General features: G+C 37.1%; 1 protein-coding gene across 4 annotated transcripts in view; it reads right to left on the reverse strand.

The window, feature by feature from the left end:
- dym (dymeclin) overlaps nucleotides 1–21,325 on the reverse strand; it is a 462,962-nt gene that overhangs the window by 322,699 nt on the left and 118,938 nt on the right. For all 4 annotated transcript variants that reach the window (XM_039759679.1, XM_039759677.1, XM_039759678.1 and 1 more), the window contains 2 exons: nucleotides 7,800–7,925; nucleotides 4,291–4,433 (listed from right to left, as the gene is read on the reverse strand). In XM_039759679.1, coding sequence (XP_039615613.1) covers nucleotides 4,291–4,433; nucleotides 7,800–7,925 — 269 coding nt within the window. The remainder of the gene's footprint in view (nucleotides 1–4,290; nucleotides 4,434–7,799; nucleotides 7,926–21,325) is intronic.

The raw sequence follows: 21,325 nt of genomic DNA on the forward strand, positions 1-21,325 counted from the left end.
CAAACTCCACAAAGGATGGACCCAGGAAGCAAACCTAAGTCTCCTAACTGCGAAGGCAACAGCGTTACTCATTGCACCACCATGCCACCAAGTTCAGATTTATTTCAAATTTATTTTACTTTAACTTAAAAATAAAGTTAATTTTTATGTGTGGTAGTGTCTATAAAATAAATAAGTGTGGCTAACTCTGACCCTGGAGAGCTACAGTGGCTACATGTTTTCATTCTGTTTTCATAAATAGTGACTAGTTTATGCTACTAATTAACTTTATTTATTTGCTACTTAAAACACAGATCCTTTAAATCAGCAATGTTGGTCCTGGAGGGCCACAGTGGCTTCAGGTTTTTGTTTCAATCTAACTGCTTCATGAAAAATCATTCATTGCTGATGAAACACTTATTGCTTCATTTCAGTTGTTTCACTTAAGATTTCAAACCATTAATTGCTTATTTTAGTCTTAAACGGCTGTATTGATTGTTTTAGCTGTTGCTTATTTGCAATAAGATGCAAATAACAAAGGAGCCAGCAGTTCTACATCTAGCTTGTCTCCATTTTCACCCGTGTGTATTCATTCTTCACAATTTGGTTTAGTTAAGTACTCAGAGGGAAACTGAAGAGAAAGTGAAGAACTGAAAATTGCTCATCCATTTTAGGCTTCAGATCACTTGGATGATACATGTAAGACTAGAAAGGGGAAGAAAAAAAAATCTATGATTTAGAATGAACTGACATAGTAGAGTTAAAACACTAAAGAGCCGTGAAATTAAATATCTGTTATTGGTGAGGACTGGTTTCTAATTAAACAACTGGGTGGGAACAAAAACTTGCAGTCACTGCAGCTCTCCAGAATCGGAGCTGGTCACCCCTGCTATATACAGTACATAAAAAGAAAACATTTTATAGAAAGATACACAAACCAATAGATAATTAATTTGGCACATTAGTTCAATTTCCTCTACAATGCCTTTGTGCTGATATTAAAAATAATTTTAAAATTTTCTTGTGATTTAACCAAATCACTCACTTAGTAAATATGCTGACTTTAACGAATGGCCATCTCAACAGCATATGCCCCAAGGTGATAACAAATCCTAGATACAGCACTAGGACATTTATAGGGGGCATTAACACACTCACACCTGGCAAAAATTATTCTAAACATTAAAATGTGGGATGTTATATGTATTATATTTGTTATATCATATATTATATTCTATATTCTCTATAAACACTTATAAGTTAAGGGGACTGAAGTTTATTCATAGCATCATATTATTCTATGCAATAATTAACCCTTACTAGGATGGGGCACCAGACTACCACAGAGCACAGTCACACAGATACCTACAATATTCAAATTTAGGGATACCTATCAGCCTAACATATGCATAATTGAAAGGAAACCAGAAACACAGATAAAATGACAATGTACAAACTTCCCACAGATACTGCGTAGACCATGATTTGAAGCCAGGAGCACCACTGTGCTAACCATTAATGTGATCTTCTTCCTTTTAAACTGCAATTACTCAATCCACTAAAAGCAAAGAGTTCAGACATTACTAACTTCAACACTTGGAGCAAACATCTGTTTGGCAGACACTATGGCTACTAAATATTATTAGCTGCAAATCATTCTTGGAAATGCAAGAAATGGCAATTAGTCCTCAGTCTGACCTTTCATTGTAATACAAATGCTAGAAGAGCTCTATTAAATAATAAACAGCAGACAGGCTAATAATGTAAACTTCAGCTTCAATGTGTGCTCATTGCAAGAGCAACAGCTACTAACTGTGAGGTTTACAATTTTAGATGCAAATTTTTTGCATCAACTATAAAAAGAGAAAGGCTAAACTGACTTCTGAGGATATTGTAACTGGTAATCACACACAAGACAAATACATGGCAACTTCGCCTCACATATTACAATTTATTAGGCAAAAACCTACAAAGCCTTTTTTTGACAGAGCCAAGCTGACATACCAACTTTAACTAAATGAAAAAAAAAAGTTACCCAAGAAATATACTGTACATCTTTAAAGTCTTAACAGATGCACCATTCCTTACTTACAGCAACAAAGTAAATAGAAAGGTACAATGAATAACTTTTCTTTACTGGTAGGTTTCAAGAAACATTCTGTGAGCCTCCGGACTGACATAACAGACCATAAATAGACTATATGGCCAAATATCTGAGGACACCTGATCATCAATATCTTATTCCAAAACCATGGGAGATAATATAAAGTTGGAGCCCACTTTGAAGGTGGAACAGCTTCCACTCTATCTGGTAAGGCTTTTTCCCCCAAGATTTTGGATTGTGTCTGCAGGAATATTTATGAAGTATGATGCTGAAATTGAACAAGAACACCAGGATTGCCAGCAACATTCAAATTCATCCCAAAAGTGTTCGACAAGGTTTAAGTCAGGGCTCTGTGTAGGCCAGTCGAGTTCCACCATGTTTTTATGGAGCTGGCTCTGTGCACGGGGTACAATCATGCTGAAACCGAAAGGGGTCTTCCCAAAACTGTTGAGTAAAAAAACAAAACAATGTTTTTAAATGTCAACTATCTCTATCCGTACTACTGTTTTGGCTTCATTGATGAAGTTAACTAAAACGACCACAAGTGTATATGACATTCGCCAACAGACTGAGAATGCACATATAGGAGGAAAAATCCTTGAAGGGATGATAAGCCACAAAATTTATTGCAACGTCATAGTGACTGGTAAATGATTCACCTTTTGCACATGTACAAAATGCAACTTAGATAGTGTACATGTAAGCAACACAACAAGTGCCATGGAACACAAAGCCACCATGTCTGCTATGATAGAATATGGTTTTCTTTCATGATGGGTGACCAATCAGGTTATGAGATGTTGTAATGTGCAGGATCCAATCAGGGATGGGCTACGCAATAAGCACAAATACATTCACTGCAATTAGAGTTCATCTTTTCAAAAATCTATGTTTTCATCTATCAGCACTGCAATGCCGAATCAGCGTTGTCAGAACTTTAAAGCTCTAGAGAGCATTTTCAAAAGCCTTTGTTTTTGGAGGATAAAACACTGAAAAAAAATGAAAATGGAGAATAATATCTACGTTTTTAAGTGAAAACATAATAGTGTTAAGGAAGCGTGTGATTGAACATTATCAACATCCAGGGTTCTTCTGTTCCACAAGTGTAGCAAAGTATATTTGGATTAACTGCAAAGATGAGCAGGTGTTAGAGATGGCAGTGTGCATCTGAAAATCATTCCTTACCCAGTCTTCACAACAGTGAAAATTAAGCCTCACTGTTGTCCATCACACAAAAATTCTTCATACGACGACACCTTTTGAAGTGGTTGTCCACAATTCAGAGTAAGCCATCTCCTAAATAATTCCAGCTATTATACTAAGCCATCCCAAGCTACCCTTCTTCATAAGTAACCTGCTCTTACAAATTTCCAGTACTCCTGGGCTTCAAATGTAATCAACTACAGCAGAAAAGGCCTCAACTTCATGAAAGTGTAAGTACTCTGATGCCTCATAAACGTTATCTACTTCATTTCACACAAAATATTCAGCACACCATTTAGGATTCTAATCACTTCAATCCTAAACGCAGTAGAGGGTGGCACAGGCAGAATTTCCGAGACATCCAATCTGACAGCTTTACTCCTGAACGTAAGCCTTGCTTTTCATATTTACCTTGAAGAACTGGTAACCTGCCTTTGTACTATGATCATATATGGACAATGATAAGTACATCTGCGTTAGAGACAACCAGGAGGTTATCCACGCACAGAGGAATCTTTCCAATCTCTGTGCCCATTAAGCAACATTTGCGTTGTGTTTCTGATGTAAATTGGTATTGTTAAGTGGCTTTATTAATGGTACTGAGAAATAACTTACAGCACTCCTGAAAACAAGTTTCTGTTTCTTCTCGTCAGAAATGTGTTTCAGCCTGCCCATTGGGACACCCTGATTAATCATATGTAAAAGACATTTTTCTTTTTGCTACAGTAAATAAATACTTTTCATCATAATTCAATTCAGTTTAATTTTGCATACTGCTCTTCACTGAGTGCAGGCACAGAGTGCTGTGACAAGTTCTCAGGTAAAATGCAAGTATACATTTTATAAATTGCAGGATTTGTACACATTAGGATAATAAAATAGGTTGCATGAAATTTGATCTGGTAATGTTCTTACAGATAAAATTTCAATACACCCATATAACTCAAAATGACATAACAGAAAATATATGAAGAAGAAGAAGAAAGAATATACCAAATACTTACTGGCAACACCCGACGCAAGTCCATAAAGTAACCCGGCACCTTCTGTTTGTGGCTGAAAAATGTGGGCAACAGGAGATGGGCATTTCTCTTGTCGGATGAAATTATACAACAAAGTCTTTACAAGCCTACTGGTCAGAGAAAGGCTGCAAATAAGCAAAAGTAATGTTTGGTCAACTTTCACTCTCAAACATTAATATGAAGAAAAATGCATATCAATAACAATAAATGGGAATATCTCCTGTAGTAACGTCTAGGCTTTCTCCACTGGTTAACCTGCTTGGCTTCCTACCACTATTGCATTATTAGGGGTTAGATTCACACTTCTCTTGTTATTCAAACCCACTTTTATCTAATCCTTTTTCATTCTCCTGGACTTCACTTTCCACTTTATACTCCAACCAATAACAACTACTAACCAGTACTATACTTTATTAAGCTCAAGAAAGGCAGATTTATGGAATTAATGTTTGTTATAAGGAGATAAAACTATTTTTCTTTACTGCTGGAGTATGTGAATTTCCCCTTATGATTAATAAAGTATCTATCTATCTATCTATCTATCTATCTATCATCTACTTAAACAACCTAAGTGAGCTCACAGTTACCTTGGCAGTTACTGGGTACATGACAGTAACCAGTCCCGCACAGTTTACCACATTCAACACTTACTCAAGCTGGAATCATTAAGAATTTCAAATTAAATATATTCAGTTACAAGCAAGTGGGAGGAAAACCAAACTACTTCAAGTCAAACAAATGAATGCACCTGGAGAACTTTAAAACTTTACACATAAAGGGTTCCAGGCAAAACAGTTTTCTCCTGTAATACAAAGATTTATAGCATTGAGTTTTAAAATGCTTTACTAGCATTACCAAAGGAATAAATGCATAAATACACACATAACATAATGGCAGTCAGCTTTAATGTGTATAATGGCCCATTACTTTACTATAGTAGTAAGAAAGTGAGTGTAGGGGATGTGTACACATTAAGAATATACAACAAATATTCTCTGCGGTGGGCTGGTGCCCTGCCCAGGGATCTGTTCCTGCCTTTGTGCCATGTGTTGGCTAGGATTAGCTCCAGCAGACCCCCGTGACCCTGTATTAGGATGCAGCTAGTTGGATGATGACTGACTGACAACAAATATTCTTAATCAAATGTACATTACTGATAACACCCAACAGTTCTTCTAAATGGTTAAAGTAGAATAATGTATTATTTCCAGTTTGACCAATTCTTCTCCTCTAATTTTTTTCAATCATTTCTGGTATCAGAACTTAGCTTTAAATTTAGTGAAGGAAAGTTGTGAAAAAATATCCTGGATTTGATTTGTCCATTCATTTTCCAACGAAAGGAGCCCAAGGGGACAGTTCATCACAGGGAATACAGACTAATGATAGACCAGCTAGCTGTCACCAATCAACAAAACCTTCAAAACTTTGAAATTTTTGAGTAAACAAAGTACCAAGGGTAAGCCTATGCAGAAAAGGGGAAAATGTAAATGAAATTCCACACATATAGTGCCTAGGCTGGTATTTGAATCTAGATAGATAGATAGATCTTTATTGTCATTGTCACTTTTACAAAGGAACAACGAAATTGAAGGTGCAGTCGACTCAGTGTGAGGCATAAGAGTTAAAAAGACAAGAAGAGAGAAAATAATAACAAACCAAATATTAATAGAAGTACTTTACAAAAGATACAAATTGCACTTGATGACTTAAGGTCTATATTGCACATTAGAAGAGAATGATATGGAGCAGTTTTATTTTGAGTTCAGGGTCATGATTGCTTTTGGATAAAAGATGTTTTTAAGGTGGTTTGTCCTGGTTTTCATTGCTCTAGCATTTTTCATTGTATCTAGTATTGGATGAGGCAGTACCACCCTCTATCATGCCACAGTGATGTACAAGATTGCCCCTTTTAAGATAAATTGAAAATTATATTTAAACCAGTAACGGCGCACTGCAGAATACACTTGACTTGAGCATTCCTAGTTTTCATCCTCTCTCTCTGTATGTTTAGCATTCATTTGCTCAGAGGTTGATGCACTTGCTGCTTCCTGAGCAGCTTTTTTCGCCACCCTAGCAACCCGCTTCTTCTCTTCTTCTGTCTGCATCTTTTCACATTAAAACTGATTAAGTCAGTGTTTGTGTTGCAATTACTTAGTACGCTTTCCTTAATTTTTTACTTAAGCTGGCACTTCAGTGTTCAATCTACCTCAGGAATTATTTAAAATATGAAGAGGTAGGGAAAGTGACGGTGACAGTGGTAGGGATGAGAAGGGCGCCTGTAAAGAAGAGGAATAACCTTGGAGGACAATCATCACCCCGGAAGCGGATAGTAGACGTCACTTAGTATATGTGTACCAAATTTCAGGTCAATGGACCATCATCCAGTCCCACGGTTTCTCACATCAGTGCAGTATTAACATGTATAAGTATGCAGCTGTACCTGTCGTTCCCTTCTGAGGACCACGCGGTATCACCTAGAACCTCTGCATATCTCAGTTGTTTTGCAAACTGGACGATGGAGAACCATCTCAAGGTCAACCTGACAAAGATGAACATTCTTGCTCAGCTCATTATCTCTAACACCTGCTGAGTCAGGGCGCAAACTTGGGGATGGTGAACAATGATCTGATGTCCTTCACTGACCGTGTTGCAACTGTTTTTCTGTTTTGCAGATTCACCCTATACAACATCCTCAAGATCAGACTGTATCTGATAAGAGTATGTAGCGCAACTCTTGGTCCAAGCTTTGGTCCTATCAAATCTGGATTAATGCAACTCTTCCCTGGCTGGAGTACCAACACATGTTACCAAACCGCTGCAAATGATTCAAAATGCAGTGGCATGTCTAGTACTTATAACCAGCCAAGACAGGCACATGTCACTCCACTTTTCAGATCACTAAATTATCTCCCTTTAGCAGCACATGTTAAGTTCAAATCCTTGACGCTGGCCTACAGAGTAGTCAGTGGGTCAGCACCTATATATATATGGAAACACTTGTGAGGTACCATGCTCCTTCTTGCCTACTCGAGTCTGATGGTGAATGACATCTGTTGATGCCTCCTCTGTGGGGCATCAAGTCTCATGTATAACTCCTAGCTGGTGGAACAAGTTGCCAACCTCCTTTTGAATTGCTGACTCATTCAATGTGATTTAGTTTTAGGTTTAGGTAGACCTCTAATGGATGATGGTTTTGTTGGGTTCTTGTAAATGAGAAATTTCAACTAGCTGTCATTTAGTTCTGCCCTCTTCACTTGTGATGATCAATTTTGTAAACTTGTCCCATAACACTTCTTTAAGAACAGCCCCGTACATTAATGTTTATCCGATTATTATGAACCCTTTTATATGTCGCTTTGGATAAAAGCATTTGCTAAGTAAATAAATGTAAAATGCTTTCCAAAAATAATCTTCAGTTTATAGCCTGTAACCTTCCATGCTGGAATGATCTATAGTTAGGAACCAAAAGGGAAAACAGATTATTACCTTACCATTGACCTTGTGAAAGGTATTTGTAAATAACGTTCTCTCTCAGGATCTCCTTCTGGAAGAGTTGGTAGGACAGTAATGTCAGCAAAGTAGTCACAGCCTCAAAGAGGATATTATATGTGATGTCCCTGCCAATCACAAAACAAAACAACACATTTAGATTAAGTTGCACACTCAAAAACAAATACAAAATAAAAGTAATCAAGTGAAGTTTAAATAAACAAAATGCAAGAAGACAAACTCAAAAAAGTGTACACTGCATTTTTAAACTTACTGAGAGATTAAATTGAGGATTATTTCAGACAAAATTCCATAAATAATGTATTGTGAAATGTGACAATACACAAATAAAAAACACAAAGATAGTGAACATAATTAAATATGTCATGCCATATATTTTTTGTTCCTTATATCTTTATGTCTTTTATCATTGCTTCATTTGTTTTATTTTCAGTGACACCACATGTAACATGAAATATGTCTTGAAATCAAAATTGTCAAGTTGTGGTGGTGGGCTCTAGCAAGAACAGCGTTTTGATTAGTGACTCACTGGCAGAGAAGATGAACAGAGTTGCAACTTTGCACTCACCTATAAGCCACAGGATTCCCAAGTGCCTGCTCAGAGTTGTAACTGTACATGTCTGTAGCTGATGTGAGAGCATGAAAAAGCAGGCAGGAATTACTGCACAAAACGGCAACTTGAATTCCAGAAGTCCTGAATTCATTATCCTCTTAGAAGTCTGCCTCTGACATGTGGTGTCAGCCTATAAATGTGGCACCTGAACACTAAAGATGTTTGCGCATCTCTACTGATGATTCACCAATCAAAACACAGTACTCGCTAGAAACCGCCCTTTCAGCTTTGACAGGTAAAAATAACATTTTTCATTTCAAGCTGTGCATGTCGGGTTACTGAAGTAAATAATTAAATAGTTGAAGAAAATGGAACAAAAAACATACTTCATGACACATTAATTATATACACATATCACTGTATTTTAATTTCTCATCACATTTCATAAAAAAAATTATTTATTTGTGGATTTGCTTAATTTTTTCCCCGAATACTCTTCTATAGTTTTGCCGTTTGTGTTTTGGTGAAAAACATTTTCGAAACAATACAATAACATTTGGAAGCATATAATAAATGCACTGTACAATGTGTATTATTTAAAGTTAAAATGTTTTATAATTATGAGAAAATGTAGTTTACTGAAGAAGCCTAAAACGGTTCATACGCAGAAAACATTAATGTCTGCTCTGATTAGCAAAGCAGAATGTGTTGCTACCTTTACTTCAATGATCCTAAAAGGGATACTTCTCCCTCCACCACTTTTTTTTACATGTTGCTTACTTCAGATAGTTTGTAGTGATGACAGAGAAAAAAAAAATCAAATCCAATGTTTTTCTTGCAGAATGGAAAGAAAAAAAATTATGAAATAACAGAACCCAATTGTGATCAATGCTCTATAACAGGGGTCCTCAATCCCAGTCCTGGAGAGCCGCAGTGGCTGCAGGTTTTTGTTCTGACCTGGTTGCTTAATTAGAAAGCAATTCTTGCCAATAAAGCACTAACAAGCTATGAAATTAAATTCACTCTGCTATGTCAGGGCATTCTCATATCCTAGATTTTCTTTCCCTATCTATCATGCAAATGATTTGCAGGCTAAAATGGACGAGTAGTTCTCAGTCCTTCACTTTTTTCTCTTCATTTTTCTTCCAAGTATTTAATTAAACCCAATAGTGCAGATAAATACACACAGGTGTAAATGGAAATAAGCTAAATGGAGAAATGCTGCTCTCTCTTGTCATTTGCATGTTATTGATAATAAGGAGCAATTAAAATAGCTGTTTAAGACAAAATTAAGCAATAAGGGCTCAAAATCATTAAAGTGAAGCAGAAGTGTTACTTTAGCAATAAGTGCTTTTTATTAAGCAACTGGGTTGGAGCAAAAACCTGCAGCCACTGCGGCTCTCCAGGACCGTGATTGAGGACCCCTGCTCTATAACAGTAAACAATGTGAAAAATGGCAATTGAAAAAAAGAAAAAAAATCTCACATTACTCATAACGTATAACCACGTGTCAGTTATCCAGTCCCCTCTTCCCTCATTTGTTCATCAAGAGTCCGGTCTTAAATTTAAAATTGTAGTTATCTTGGTGATGCGTTTCCTGTTAATGAAGTGTGCGGATTGTTCCAAAAGTACGCATTTCACAATAGTTTAGCCAAAAAAAAAAAAAATGAATGTGTTTTGAATGTTTTGAGCAAACATAATAATAATTCACAAAGGGAAAATTTGACATGAGTAACAGGAGATAATCCCCTGCCCCCATACCACACACAGGACATTTTTCACATGCTTTGCGACTGAATAGCATTGATCACCACTGGGTTTTAATAAATCATAAACTAGTTTCTTTCCATTTTGCAAAAAAAAAAAAATGTTAGATTCAATTTTCAGTCATTGCTATATGTAACATACAAAAAATATCATGATTGGGTGGAGTACTCCTTTAACAAAATTCAATGACGTAAAAACAAAACTATTTTAAAAAAAGAACGCTTACTAAACATAACTAAATTACATCTATTAAAGAAAATGTATTTTCAAAGAAATATTTCAAGTGCCATTTTGATGTCTACTGTTATGAGATTCCATGTGTTGCAACAGTGGGGTGTGATTCTGAAAATGGTTAACATATCAGAAACATACATTTATGAACTATTTTTCCAGCAGCAAAGCAGTGATATCCAACTTTTTACCAGTTTCAGTTTGTTGAGCATGTTACCTACTTTGGTTTCAGTATTTGATTTTATTAAATTTGCAAACCTGTCTAACAAGAAGTTTTCAGGATGAGAATCAAAATCAGAAAAACTTAAATAATCTCCCTCGGGATTAATAATGTTGCTCTATAAATAGACAAAGGCACAAGTAACACTAACAGCAAGTATAAAAAAATAAGAATGTAAAACAAAAATAGAACATAAAAATCAAAACAAAAGTACAATAAATCCTCATTTACAAAGCTCTACAGGTACATGGTGAATGAAATACAATAACTGCTATGTATGTGAGTATCTTACAAAATCCCTAGTATACTAAACAGTAATAGCACGCTGAGTTGGAAGTATCTTATATATAAATGTCTATGCGTGGAAGAGTGTGTCTGTCTGTCTGTCTGGCCTGGAAGTGAGAGGTAGAGCTGGGGTGGAGGTGGAGGCTTAGCCGTTAATAACACAAGCGAGGCCAGCAAGTCGGCAAAACAAAACCTCCGAAAAAAGACAAAGTCACTTAGCTGCTAACATCAGCAAAACGGTAACCCTTTTATTTTTCCTCCTGTCGCTAATGCAGACGCAATGTGAGCACGTCGGCAAAACGAATCCTCCTAGGACAGGGGTCCTCAATCCCAGTCCTGGAGAGCCGCAGTGGCTGCAGGTTTTTGTTCTGACCTGGTTGCTTAATTAGAAAGCAATTCTTGCCAATAAAGCACTAACAAGCTATGAAATTAAATTAACTCTGCTATGTCAGGTCATTCTCATATCCTAGATTTTCTTTCCCTTTCTATCATGCAAATGATTTGAAGGCTAAAATGGACGAGTAGTTCTCAGTCCTTCACTTTTTTCTCTTCATTTTTCTTCCAAGTATTTAATTAAACCCAATAGTGCAGATAAATACACACAGGTGTAAATGGAAATAAGCTAAATGGAGAAATGCTGCTCTCTCTTGTCATTTGCATGTTATTGATAATAAGGAGCAATTCAAATAGCTGTTTAAGACAAAATTAAGCAATAAGGGCTCAAAATCACTAAAGTGAAGCAGAAGTGTTACTTTAGCAATAAGTGCTTTTTATTAAGCAACTGGGTTGGAGCAAAAACCTGCAGCCACTGCGGCTCTCCAGGACCCTGATTGAGGACCCCTGGACTAGGAGAGAGATGCCCAGAGTAGTTCCTTTCAATTACCTGACATCTATACATTTCAATCTTTCTTCTGATGATTTCAATAGTTTCTAGGACTACAGGCTTTTTACAGTACGGGCTTACACAGTTAGTTTTGCATAATAATATTGCACGTTAAGTGAAATATTGCATATTCTGAGAACAAAAAGTTATTCATGTAAGAAAAACAGACAAGTTATTGCACATCTAAGTAGCTGAATATGTACTGGAATATCCATTAAAGAAAAAGGGAACAGGTTACAGTGTGGATGAGTGACCGGAAGAGGAGTTCTAGAGTCTGGTGGCTGTTGGGAGAAAGGATTTCCCATGACGTTCAGTGGAGCACTTTATGCTAGTCAGTCTACTGCTGAAAATGCTCCTCTGTCCAAACACAACACCATGAAGGGGGTGATTAGCATTTTCAATAACAGACTTAAGTCTAGACAACATTCTCCAATCTGCCACAGTTTCTCTCCTAGTTTGTTAGCCTCTGAATGTCTGTTGCATTCATGCTGCCCCAAGGCACACCACAGTGGGGAAAAAATATGGCACTGGCAACAAACTACTCACTTTGCCATTACGGATTAATCAGTATACATTGATGGCCAAAATGGCAAATTTATCCTTTTCAAATTAAATCTATGGTAGGGGAAAGACTGTAGAAACAGATCCTGGGGTCTGGATCCACTGTATAAGGAATCTGAAACACAATTTTGAGTAGATGATCAAGGGTCTTGAATGAGAGGCAAAGAACAGTCAACATCAAGTTTTGGGGCAGAGACAGTGTGAGTTAGAGTTCATTTAAAGTGACTACCAGGCCAAAGTAAGCTACAGCCACCATTGATGTTGGAACAGATTCTATCATTCAGAATTACTTTATTTGAGGCAACTTCTGCAGTATGCCTGGAAGGGGCTGGATGGTCATTTGGCCTTGGAAATCCCGTACTTTATTTTCTCCTGCATCTCTAACACCTAGAACTTTGTTTTTCCTCTTCTCTCTGGCCATTTACGTTATAAAATCAAATTGTGACCTTTTACCATTACAACCTGTTAAGAGGGGCGGCACGGTGGCGCAGTGGTAGCGCTGCTGCCTCGCAGTAAGGAGACCTGGGTTCGCTTACCGGGTCCTCCCTGCGTGGAGTCTGCATGTTCTCCCCGTGTCTGCGTGGGTTTCCTCCCACAGTCCAAAGATATGCAGGTGAGGTGCATTGGCGATTCTAAATTGTCCCTAGTGTGTGCTTGGTGTATGGGGGGGTGTGTGTGTGTGTGCCCTGTGGTGGGCTGGCGCCCTGCCCAGGGTTTGTTCCTGCTTTGAGCCCTGTGCTGGCTGGGATTGGCTCCAGCAGACCCCCGTGACCCTCTCACTGACCTGTTAAGATTTACACACTAGAGATTCTTCCAATGTACCTCTAAGATAAGATGCTGCACCTTTCGATAAACAAGTGTGTCAGCAATATGTATTGCCAGCGAAGATTTTTTTTCTGTCCAATTTTTGAAATCTGGTTATTCATTTCACTTATTTTCAAAGGATATTTTATTTTAAAGTTTTTCTTTTTTTTATATCCTGCAATGCCTTTGCAAATGTCAGTATTTGAAGAGGATAAGGCACAGTTAGTTATGAGATTTGAAAGAGGAAATATTTATATAACCCACAACTTGATTTTGACAGCAGCTTGGACAGAGAACAATGTAGTGACTACCATGCACATTCGTCAACATGCCGTAGAGTACACTTTTTTGGCTTTAAAATATTGAAAGCAAAATATTCAATGACATAAGAACTAAATAAATATCTATGCAAAGATTAAAGTTTAAACATACAAGCATTAGAACATTATGAACCTGATAAAACGCTAGTATTAGTGTATATAGGTCAGACCTGCTAGTTGACAGGAAAGATGATTAAAGAATAGAATATCCAAAAACATAACTCATATCTCATCAGTTGGATAAGAAAGGTTTTAAATTGTAACCCAATAACAGGATAAAGTCAAATGTTTTCAGGAAGTTCTCTTGATTTGTCAAAACATTTAAAGATGTTATTTAACATATAGACTACATGTGTTTTTCATTTTTAGCAACTCTAGAGTGATAGTAATGAAATTCAAGGATATTAGAAAACACTGTAGAACATAATAGAATAACAAAAAATATGTGAAATATGAAATTATTTTACCTGTTAGCTTTAAAACTAATAAGGAATATGCTATATTAGGTACACTGTAATTATACAAATAACTGATCTAAAGTAGAACGATCACTCCATGCTTAATGACAGTGATCAGGTAGGTGGGTTTACAGAGCTCTATGGAAATGAACACTCATGTCAATGCAAAACAACATAGCAATTGATTTCTAGTTATATTTACAGTAAAGTAAAACAGAGTCGCCAGAAAATTACTGGGAATGTATCTACTTCTTGACATTTATGAATGCTGGAAGGAAAAATGTGGCTGATTAACACCACATAATTTCTATTTAGAAACTCTAGGCTATCGGACAGGAAGACAAGGTTGATGAATTCATAATCAATACCGTGAGTATTGAAAGACGAAGAGCTTTCATTGGGATTGAAGGGTGAAATTAATTACAATTCCACAGCGCCTGACACAGGGCTGGCGTCAGCCCGTGACTGAATATCATTTCTGGAGAGCAAGTAGTTACCCACTAGGCCAGACAGTTTGCTGACCTCTCACCCAAAGTTCCATTAGCAACAATTACATTGGCTGGCATTGTTTCTTAATAGGCCGCAAAGTCAAACATCTCACAATTAACTTAAAAGGATAATAATATATATACTTAAAGAAAAAAGCTTTCATTATTTCAGTTTTTCATATTGCTATTCTACAGATTGTCTTAACTAGGAGTTCATTACACATCTTCAATGGATTAGACTTAATTCCCCACTCTGGTCACAATGTTAATTATCCATATATTTTCCGTAAAATTAACATTCATAACTGTAATAAAAGTCAGAACTATAGATATAAGCTTCTGGTAAGTAAGAAAATTAGATTCAGGTGATAAATAAATTAAACTAATTATCTTTCCCATTTATGACTGAAATTACTTAGTGGCTGTCATAGGAGTGGCCATTTTCCAGTATTACCTTGAATTGTTTTAAGCATATAAGTGTTAATAAAATATAATTCTATGACAGACTTTCTCATACTTTTATAGAGCGATTCCAAAAACCTGAAACAGTATGGGAGGCTACCATAAAAATATTAAATCAAATTAAGCCAGCCTCATCTCTCTCTGTATGCGTGTGTGTGTATATATATATATATATATATATATATATATATATATAAATACTAGGGGGGCCTGCCGCTCGCGTTGTGAAGAGGGGGACTGAACGCACCCCAAGGAGATGCAATCGCTCCTCCGAAACCCCCTTTTAAATGGTGATACAATGGGAAACAAATAGTTTTTTTTTTAAACTCCTCTTTGCTTGATGAGCTGCGTGAGACGCTTCAAACATTTAAAAGCCTGTACAGCAGCAGTCCTACTCTTTGTCTTTTATTTCCGGCCCCGGGTGTGGTTAAATCTCTTGGTACAAAGTCTCATCTCACGGGAGATGAGTTCTTGATATCGTTTAGTTTATAATTTAAAAACAGAATAAGAATCTAAATATCTAACAACATCACATTAAAGTTCGATAGATTCTGAAAAGAATGATACCAAACATATGTATGTAGGATTTAAAATAAGCCTGATTTAAAGGGTGACAAAAAAGTGCCATAAAATTGTTGCAATTTTAGGCTTAGGATTTTTGGCTTAGAGTAAATATATATTAATATAGTAATGAACGGCCGGGACGTCCCTCAACAGAAAAAAGGAGGAAGAACAGCCTTTTCAGGGCACTGCATCCCCCGGGACATTAGATGGCAGCTCCCCTGGATGGAAATGGTTCCCCGGATTCCCTCAGGGTAGCATAGGACATGGAGTCCGTTTCTTCAGCCCTGTTCGGTGCTGTGGGTGCCGCCAGTGGGAACTCACCAAGAACCTGGGGACTATTACTGTTATGCCAACCCAGAAGTACTTCAGAATCACGAGGACGGAAGCCTGCTGTACTTCCGGGATACTTGAGGAAGGAGGATGTGAAATTTTAACCAAGAAAAGGAATAGTTCCGGGTTAATGACTATTTAAAGGAATGGTTGAGACCCAGCAAACTGAGCTGGAGTTGGGTGGTAGTCAGACAGAGCTGCTGGGTGGAGAGGAGGATATTTATTATTACTTATTATTGGATTTTTGAATTGTGGAGTGTGCGGTGATTTGGGCACTTTATTGAAGAAAACATTAAAATTCTTCTTGGTGTTTTTTATAAGTGCGTCTTGTATGTCTGTCTGGTGGGTTTAACGAGGCAACAGAGCCTCTAGCGACCACTATATATATATATATATATATATATATATATATATATATATATATATATATATATATATATATATATATTATATACACACACACACACAAACACACAGGTTGAGTCAAAATTATGTTAACACTAATGATACTGCCATGTACAATTTTTGTGGACATTTTATGTGCCATGCCATATATGGTACATGTGTTGAACATGATAGCAAACAGGTTAAGATATTCCTGTAAATCATCTTGCAGTACTTCCGCCATTCAAATGTTAATATAATTCTGACTCTATGTATAGATGAACAGACATATCAGACTGACTCACTCACTCACTCACTAATTTATGTTTAGTCAAAATGGTGAAATTCATCAGAATGGCACATTTAAGTCAGTAGCTATCCACTAAGAAAGGACACTACGATATCACTCCCCACAATAAAAAAATCTAAACACTCTGACATCCAACTGCAGTTTGCATATCATACAAAGATTGGAGCGGAAAGCACAATTATCTATCTGATCCAAAAGGCTTATGTTTTTAGATTTCTCTAGGGCCTTCAATCACATCCAGGCCCTACTTATAAAGAAGTAAGCTCAGAGATCTGTGGATGGATGAGCCTATGGTGCTCTGGATAATGGGCTATCTGCCAGACTGCAGTTTGTAAGGCTCAAGTACAGTGTATCTACTGTGGATATAAGCAATGCTGGAGCATGACTAGGAACAGACTTGTCTCCAGTTCTCTAAACTCTGTCCACCTCCGACTATTTAACAGCAGGTCATGTCATTTGTAGAAATTAAAAGATGATTCTACACTTATGGGATGAATTGAAAAGGGTAATGAGGCAGAGTATAGGAGTCAGGTGGAGACCTTTGTTTCTTGGTGCAAAGCGAATGGTCTGCATCTGAATCTAAGTAAAACCAAGTAACTGATTATTGATGTCTGCAGCACCACAGAGCCTCTATGTACAATCACTATTCAGGGAGTGGACATAGTGGGGGTCCACATCAATGACAGGCTGGACTGATCTCATAACACAGAGGAACTATGTAAGAAAGACTCTTATCTTAAAAGGCTGTACCCCTTAATGTGGGTAGTGAACTTCGTTATATGTGCTATAACTCTGTGATGGCCAGCATAATTTTCTACATAGTGGTGCACTGGGCTGGCAACACTACTTCAAGAGAGGACCACAAGCTGATTAAAAAAGCAAGGTCAGTTATGGGAAACACTCTTGATCCAAGAGGTAACCGCAAAGGGGAGAATGAGGATAAAACTGATGGCCATTATGAACAATGCTGCAAATCCTCTCACTAGCTCACTAACAGCCAACAAATTATTCAGCATGTGATTGGAAGTTTTCTTTCTTTTTAGTTTTCTTCTTTCTTTCTTTCATTCTGGTGTATATTTGAGAGAGGTTTGTTGTTTGTCATAATACAATAATATTATTTGTTAATTATTGAGCTTCTGTGAAAACTCAAATTTCCCCCAGGGACAAATAAATTTCTGTCTATCAATCTACTATAAAGGATGGCTGGGAGTCTTACCTAGCAAGGAACCCCTAGGCGTGCCACAACTTCCAAAGTCAGAGTTGGGAGGAAGGAGGCAAAGCTTGCTGGGAGGAGCAGCGAAGTCAGATAGAGACGGCTAAAAGAGATGACAAAGAGCTGCTGCATGCTACTGTGTTTGCAACTGTCCTTGCAGCATTGGAAACAATTCCCAGAAGAGTTTCCCACAATAAAACAACTGTTTGTGGCAAACTTATGTCTGGAGCCTGTGTGTCAGGTGTTTGGGAAGCTGGAGTGCCCCCTGGTGGCCACACTACCTACCTAAAAACAAACAGGCAAGTTTAAAACATTTTGTAGTTTGGCTTATCCTGGGATGGAATTCCATTGTGAACTTGTAATATGGTCTGTCATGTGTATCTCTGACTATCACTGTTAGAAAAAAGACTCCGCGGTTCACCAGTTGTTATTATAATACTTTACCCCACATTCCTTCTCGTCAATAGAATCTTTGAAACAAAAACAGTTGTTTTCTCCACCACTCAATTATTGCACATTGAACCTCTAGAACAGTTGTTCCCAAATTTGGGGCTGGGGACTCACAGCGGCTGCTGTTTTTTGTTCTGACCCAGATTCACAATCAGTAATGATAATAGACGACAAACAACAACTGAACTCATTTAATAAGCTGCTCTTTTTTTCCCTCTTATTATTCTGCGCCCAGAAAAGCACAACAGTATTATTTTACATTTGTAAAACATTTCTATTTTTGCTAGCGCTTTAGAAGCTTCATTTTCTTTTGTTGTTTACCTGATACTTTGCCCTTTCTGTGTGTAGCTTGCTCCCTTAATTATATCATAATAATGACAATTAAAAACAAGCAGAGCAGACACCCAGACAAACAACACTAAATAATGAAATCCTGAAACAACTTCGGTGTCTGACCCACTAATTAGTAAATAATGGATTAAATACCCAGCATCCCTTAAAAAGCATAATTGAAATTGGATGAAAAAAATGTTAAAAAGTGAAAATAAAAATACAAAAGTTACATAAAGCCGTTTAGTACTTGGCGGCACGGTGGCGCAGTGGGTATCGCTGCTGCCTCGCAGTTAGGAGACCTGGGTTCACTCCCTGCGTGGAGTTTGCATGTTCTCCCCGTGTCTACTCCGGTTTCCTCCCACGATCCAAAGACATGCAGGTTAGGTGGATTGGCGATTCTAAATTGGCCCTAGTGTGTGCTTGGTGTGTGGGTGTGTTTGTGTGTGTCCTGCGGTGGGTTGGCACCCTGCCCAGGATTGGTTCCTGCCTTGTGCCCTGTGTTAGCTGGGATTGGCTCCAGCAGACCCCCGTGACCCTATTCGGATTCAGCGGGTTAGAAAATGGATGGATGGATGGATGTTTAGTACTTTTTAATAAAAAAATACCAAAAACTTCAACATAGACCCCAAAACATTGGAAATGGGGAAATAACAGCTCATCTAATCATTCTAGGAATCTTTTTTTTTTTGTTGCTAAGAAAACCTTCCTAAGTTGGCCAAGATGAGGTTTGATATTATTTAAAATTGGAGGTGTTAATATAATGCAGAAAATTAAGGTTATTTGGAATGTGCTATGATTCCACCCACATCATGACAGAGTAATTATAGCTCATCTTCATTTAGTCACAGATTTTGATCATGGTCTGAGACAGCACATCACTGAACTTCTATTTTTAGTCTTCTGTCTGGAGTTTATTTTACCTTAGCTCCTCACCTACTTTGGATACTGTACCAGAATAAAACATTTAAGGATCAAAAATAGTAAGTATTTTACATGACATTGCTGGAAGAATTTAATAATTTAATGTTATATAAGGTTGCATCATTTTTTTTGCGGCAGCAAGTGCCAGTAAGTATTGATATTCATTTACTGCTAGACTCTCTCTCTATACATATATATATATATATATATATATATATAAAATGCAAAGCTCACTGACTCATTCACTGATTCATTCAACAACAAAAACTATTTCCTGTTTAGTTAAAAATTTGGCAGAATTGTACAACAGTAGGAATCCACTTAGAAAGAACATCTGCATAGATTAATATTTAGGGGTAAAACCTCCCTGGTGTCCAACAGAAAAACTAAATACCCCAAAATCTCAAAAAATAGTTTGACTGATTTGATTGAAATTTAGTGACATTTTAAAAAAATGAGCAGATTATTTGTCAACATTTGCTGATAATAATGCTGTAGCAAATGGGCTATTATTAGGCATGGCATCCTTCTTTTGCTGAGCGCTGAGAAGGAATCATGCAGGGAAAGGTGGCTGCTGCTTTATGAATATAAACGTCTAAAGTGAAAAAATAAAAGTTTTGCAAAGCTCAAAGACAATGTTCTTAGCAAGTTGCATTCTTGGGTACATGCAGTACTCCCTAATTAGTCAGCTTCTTCACCACAAGGCAGTATGATATACACCAGGGGTCCCCAACTCTGGTCCTAGAGGGCCACAGTGGCTGAAGGTTTTCGTTCTAACTCTTTTTTTAATTAGAGACCTGTTTTTGTTGCTAATTAACTTCTTCTAAATTAATTTTAATTGACTTGTTTTTTTTAGGATTTGCTCCCCTGAATTTCCTCATCGTTCCCCTGAATTGCTTCATTTCTTTCCTTAAATGGCAAGAGCTAACTTTACTAGCCCATCACGAGACTTAGACATACTCACTTGAAATGGGTTAATTTACAATTGGTTAAATTAGAAATTAAGCAAACAATGTGACAGAATAATCAGTGCAAGAGTAGAGGGTAAAACAGTGGTCAGACCAGCATTGTTGAATGCATCAGAAACGTGGACATTTTAAAAAATTGGATGAAAGGAAACTGAATGTTACAGAAATAAGGATATTGAGACAGAGTGCAGGTAAATCAACAGCAAAAAACAGGACTTACTAACAAACTAAGCTTTGCTTCTTCCCCAAGGTTTGCTGAACTTTTTTTTTTCCCCATTTTGCAATGTAATCACATCTCCTTTTCCCTGTCCAGGACACTTCACCAACTTCATTTATCAAGCATGTGAAAGGCGCTATATAAATAAATTGTATTATTATCCATCCAATCTGTTGGTTGCTGGTGTTATTTGCATGGCCCATCAATCACTTTTGCTGTGCCCTTTATTTGCAACAAGCATATTCTCAGCACACCTCAGGGACTGAAGTCCAAAACCTTAACACCACACTCCCCCTAAATACTGACATATCGAAATGTCCATTCTTTGTGAGTACCTACTGCCCTAAATGGAACATACTGCCAAATTTCAACTTCGGAACTATTGTTCTTGTTGATAAGAGAGTGAGTAAGTAAGCCAGTCAAAGTTGTATTCTTTATATCTATTTTATATATCTCTATATCTATATCTATATAGAGAGAGAGAGACAGAGAGGATTATTAACTGTAGTCACATAAACTGGTTATAGATTACTAATTATAAGATAAATCATGTAGTGACTGTAAAAAAATATTCTGAGTATAATAAAGCTGATTGAGAAAATCCATGAGTTTTAGTAATGAGAAAATTCTAAAAATCCAGATACACTACACAAATTTGTATAATTTCAGCTCCTAGTTTAGCTTTTACTACTTTGACCTTCTGATAATGAGTCACATGCAATCACACTGTTTCCATCCAGACATTAACCATAAAAAGACTGCTCACATGAAGAGACAAATGTCTT

The sequence above is a fragment of the Polypterus senegalus genome, chromosome 7 (assembly GCF_016835505.1).
Source record: "Polypterus senegalus isolate Bchr_013 chromosome 7, ASM1683550v1, whole genome shotgun sequence".
In the NCBI taxonomy this organism is placed as follows: domain Eukaryota; kingdom Metazoa; phylum Chordata; class Cladistia; order Polypteriformes; family Polypteridae; genus Polypterus; species Polypterus senegalus.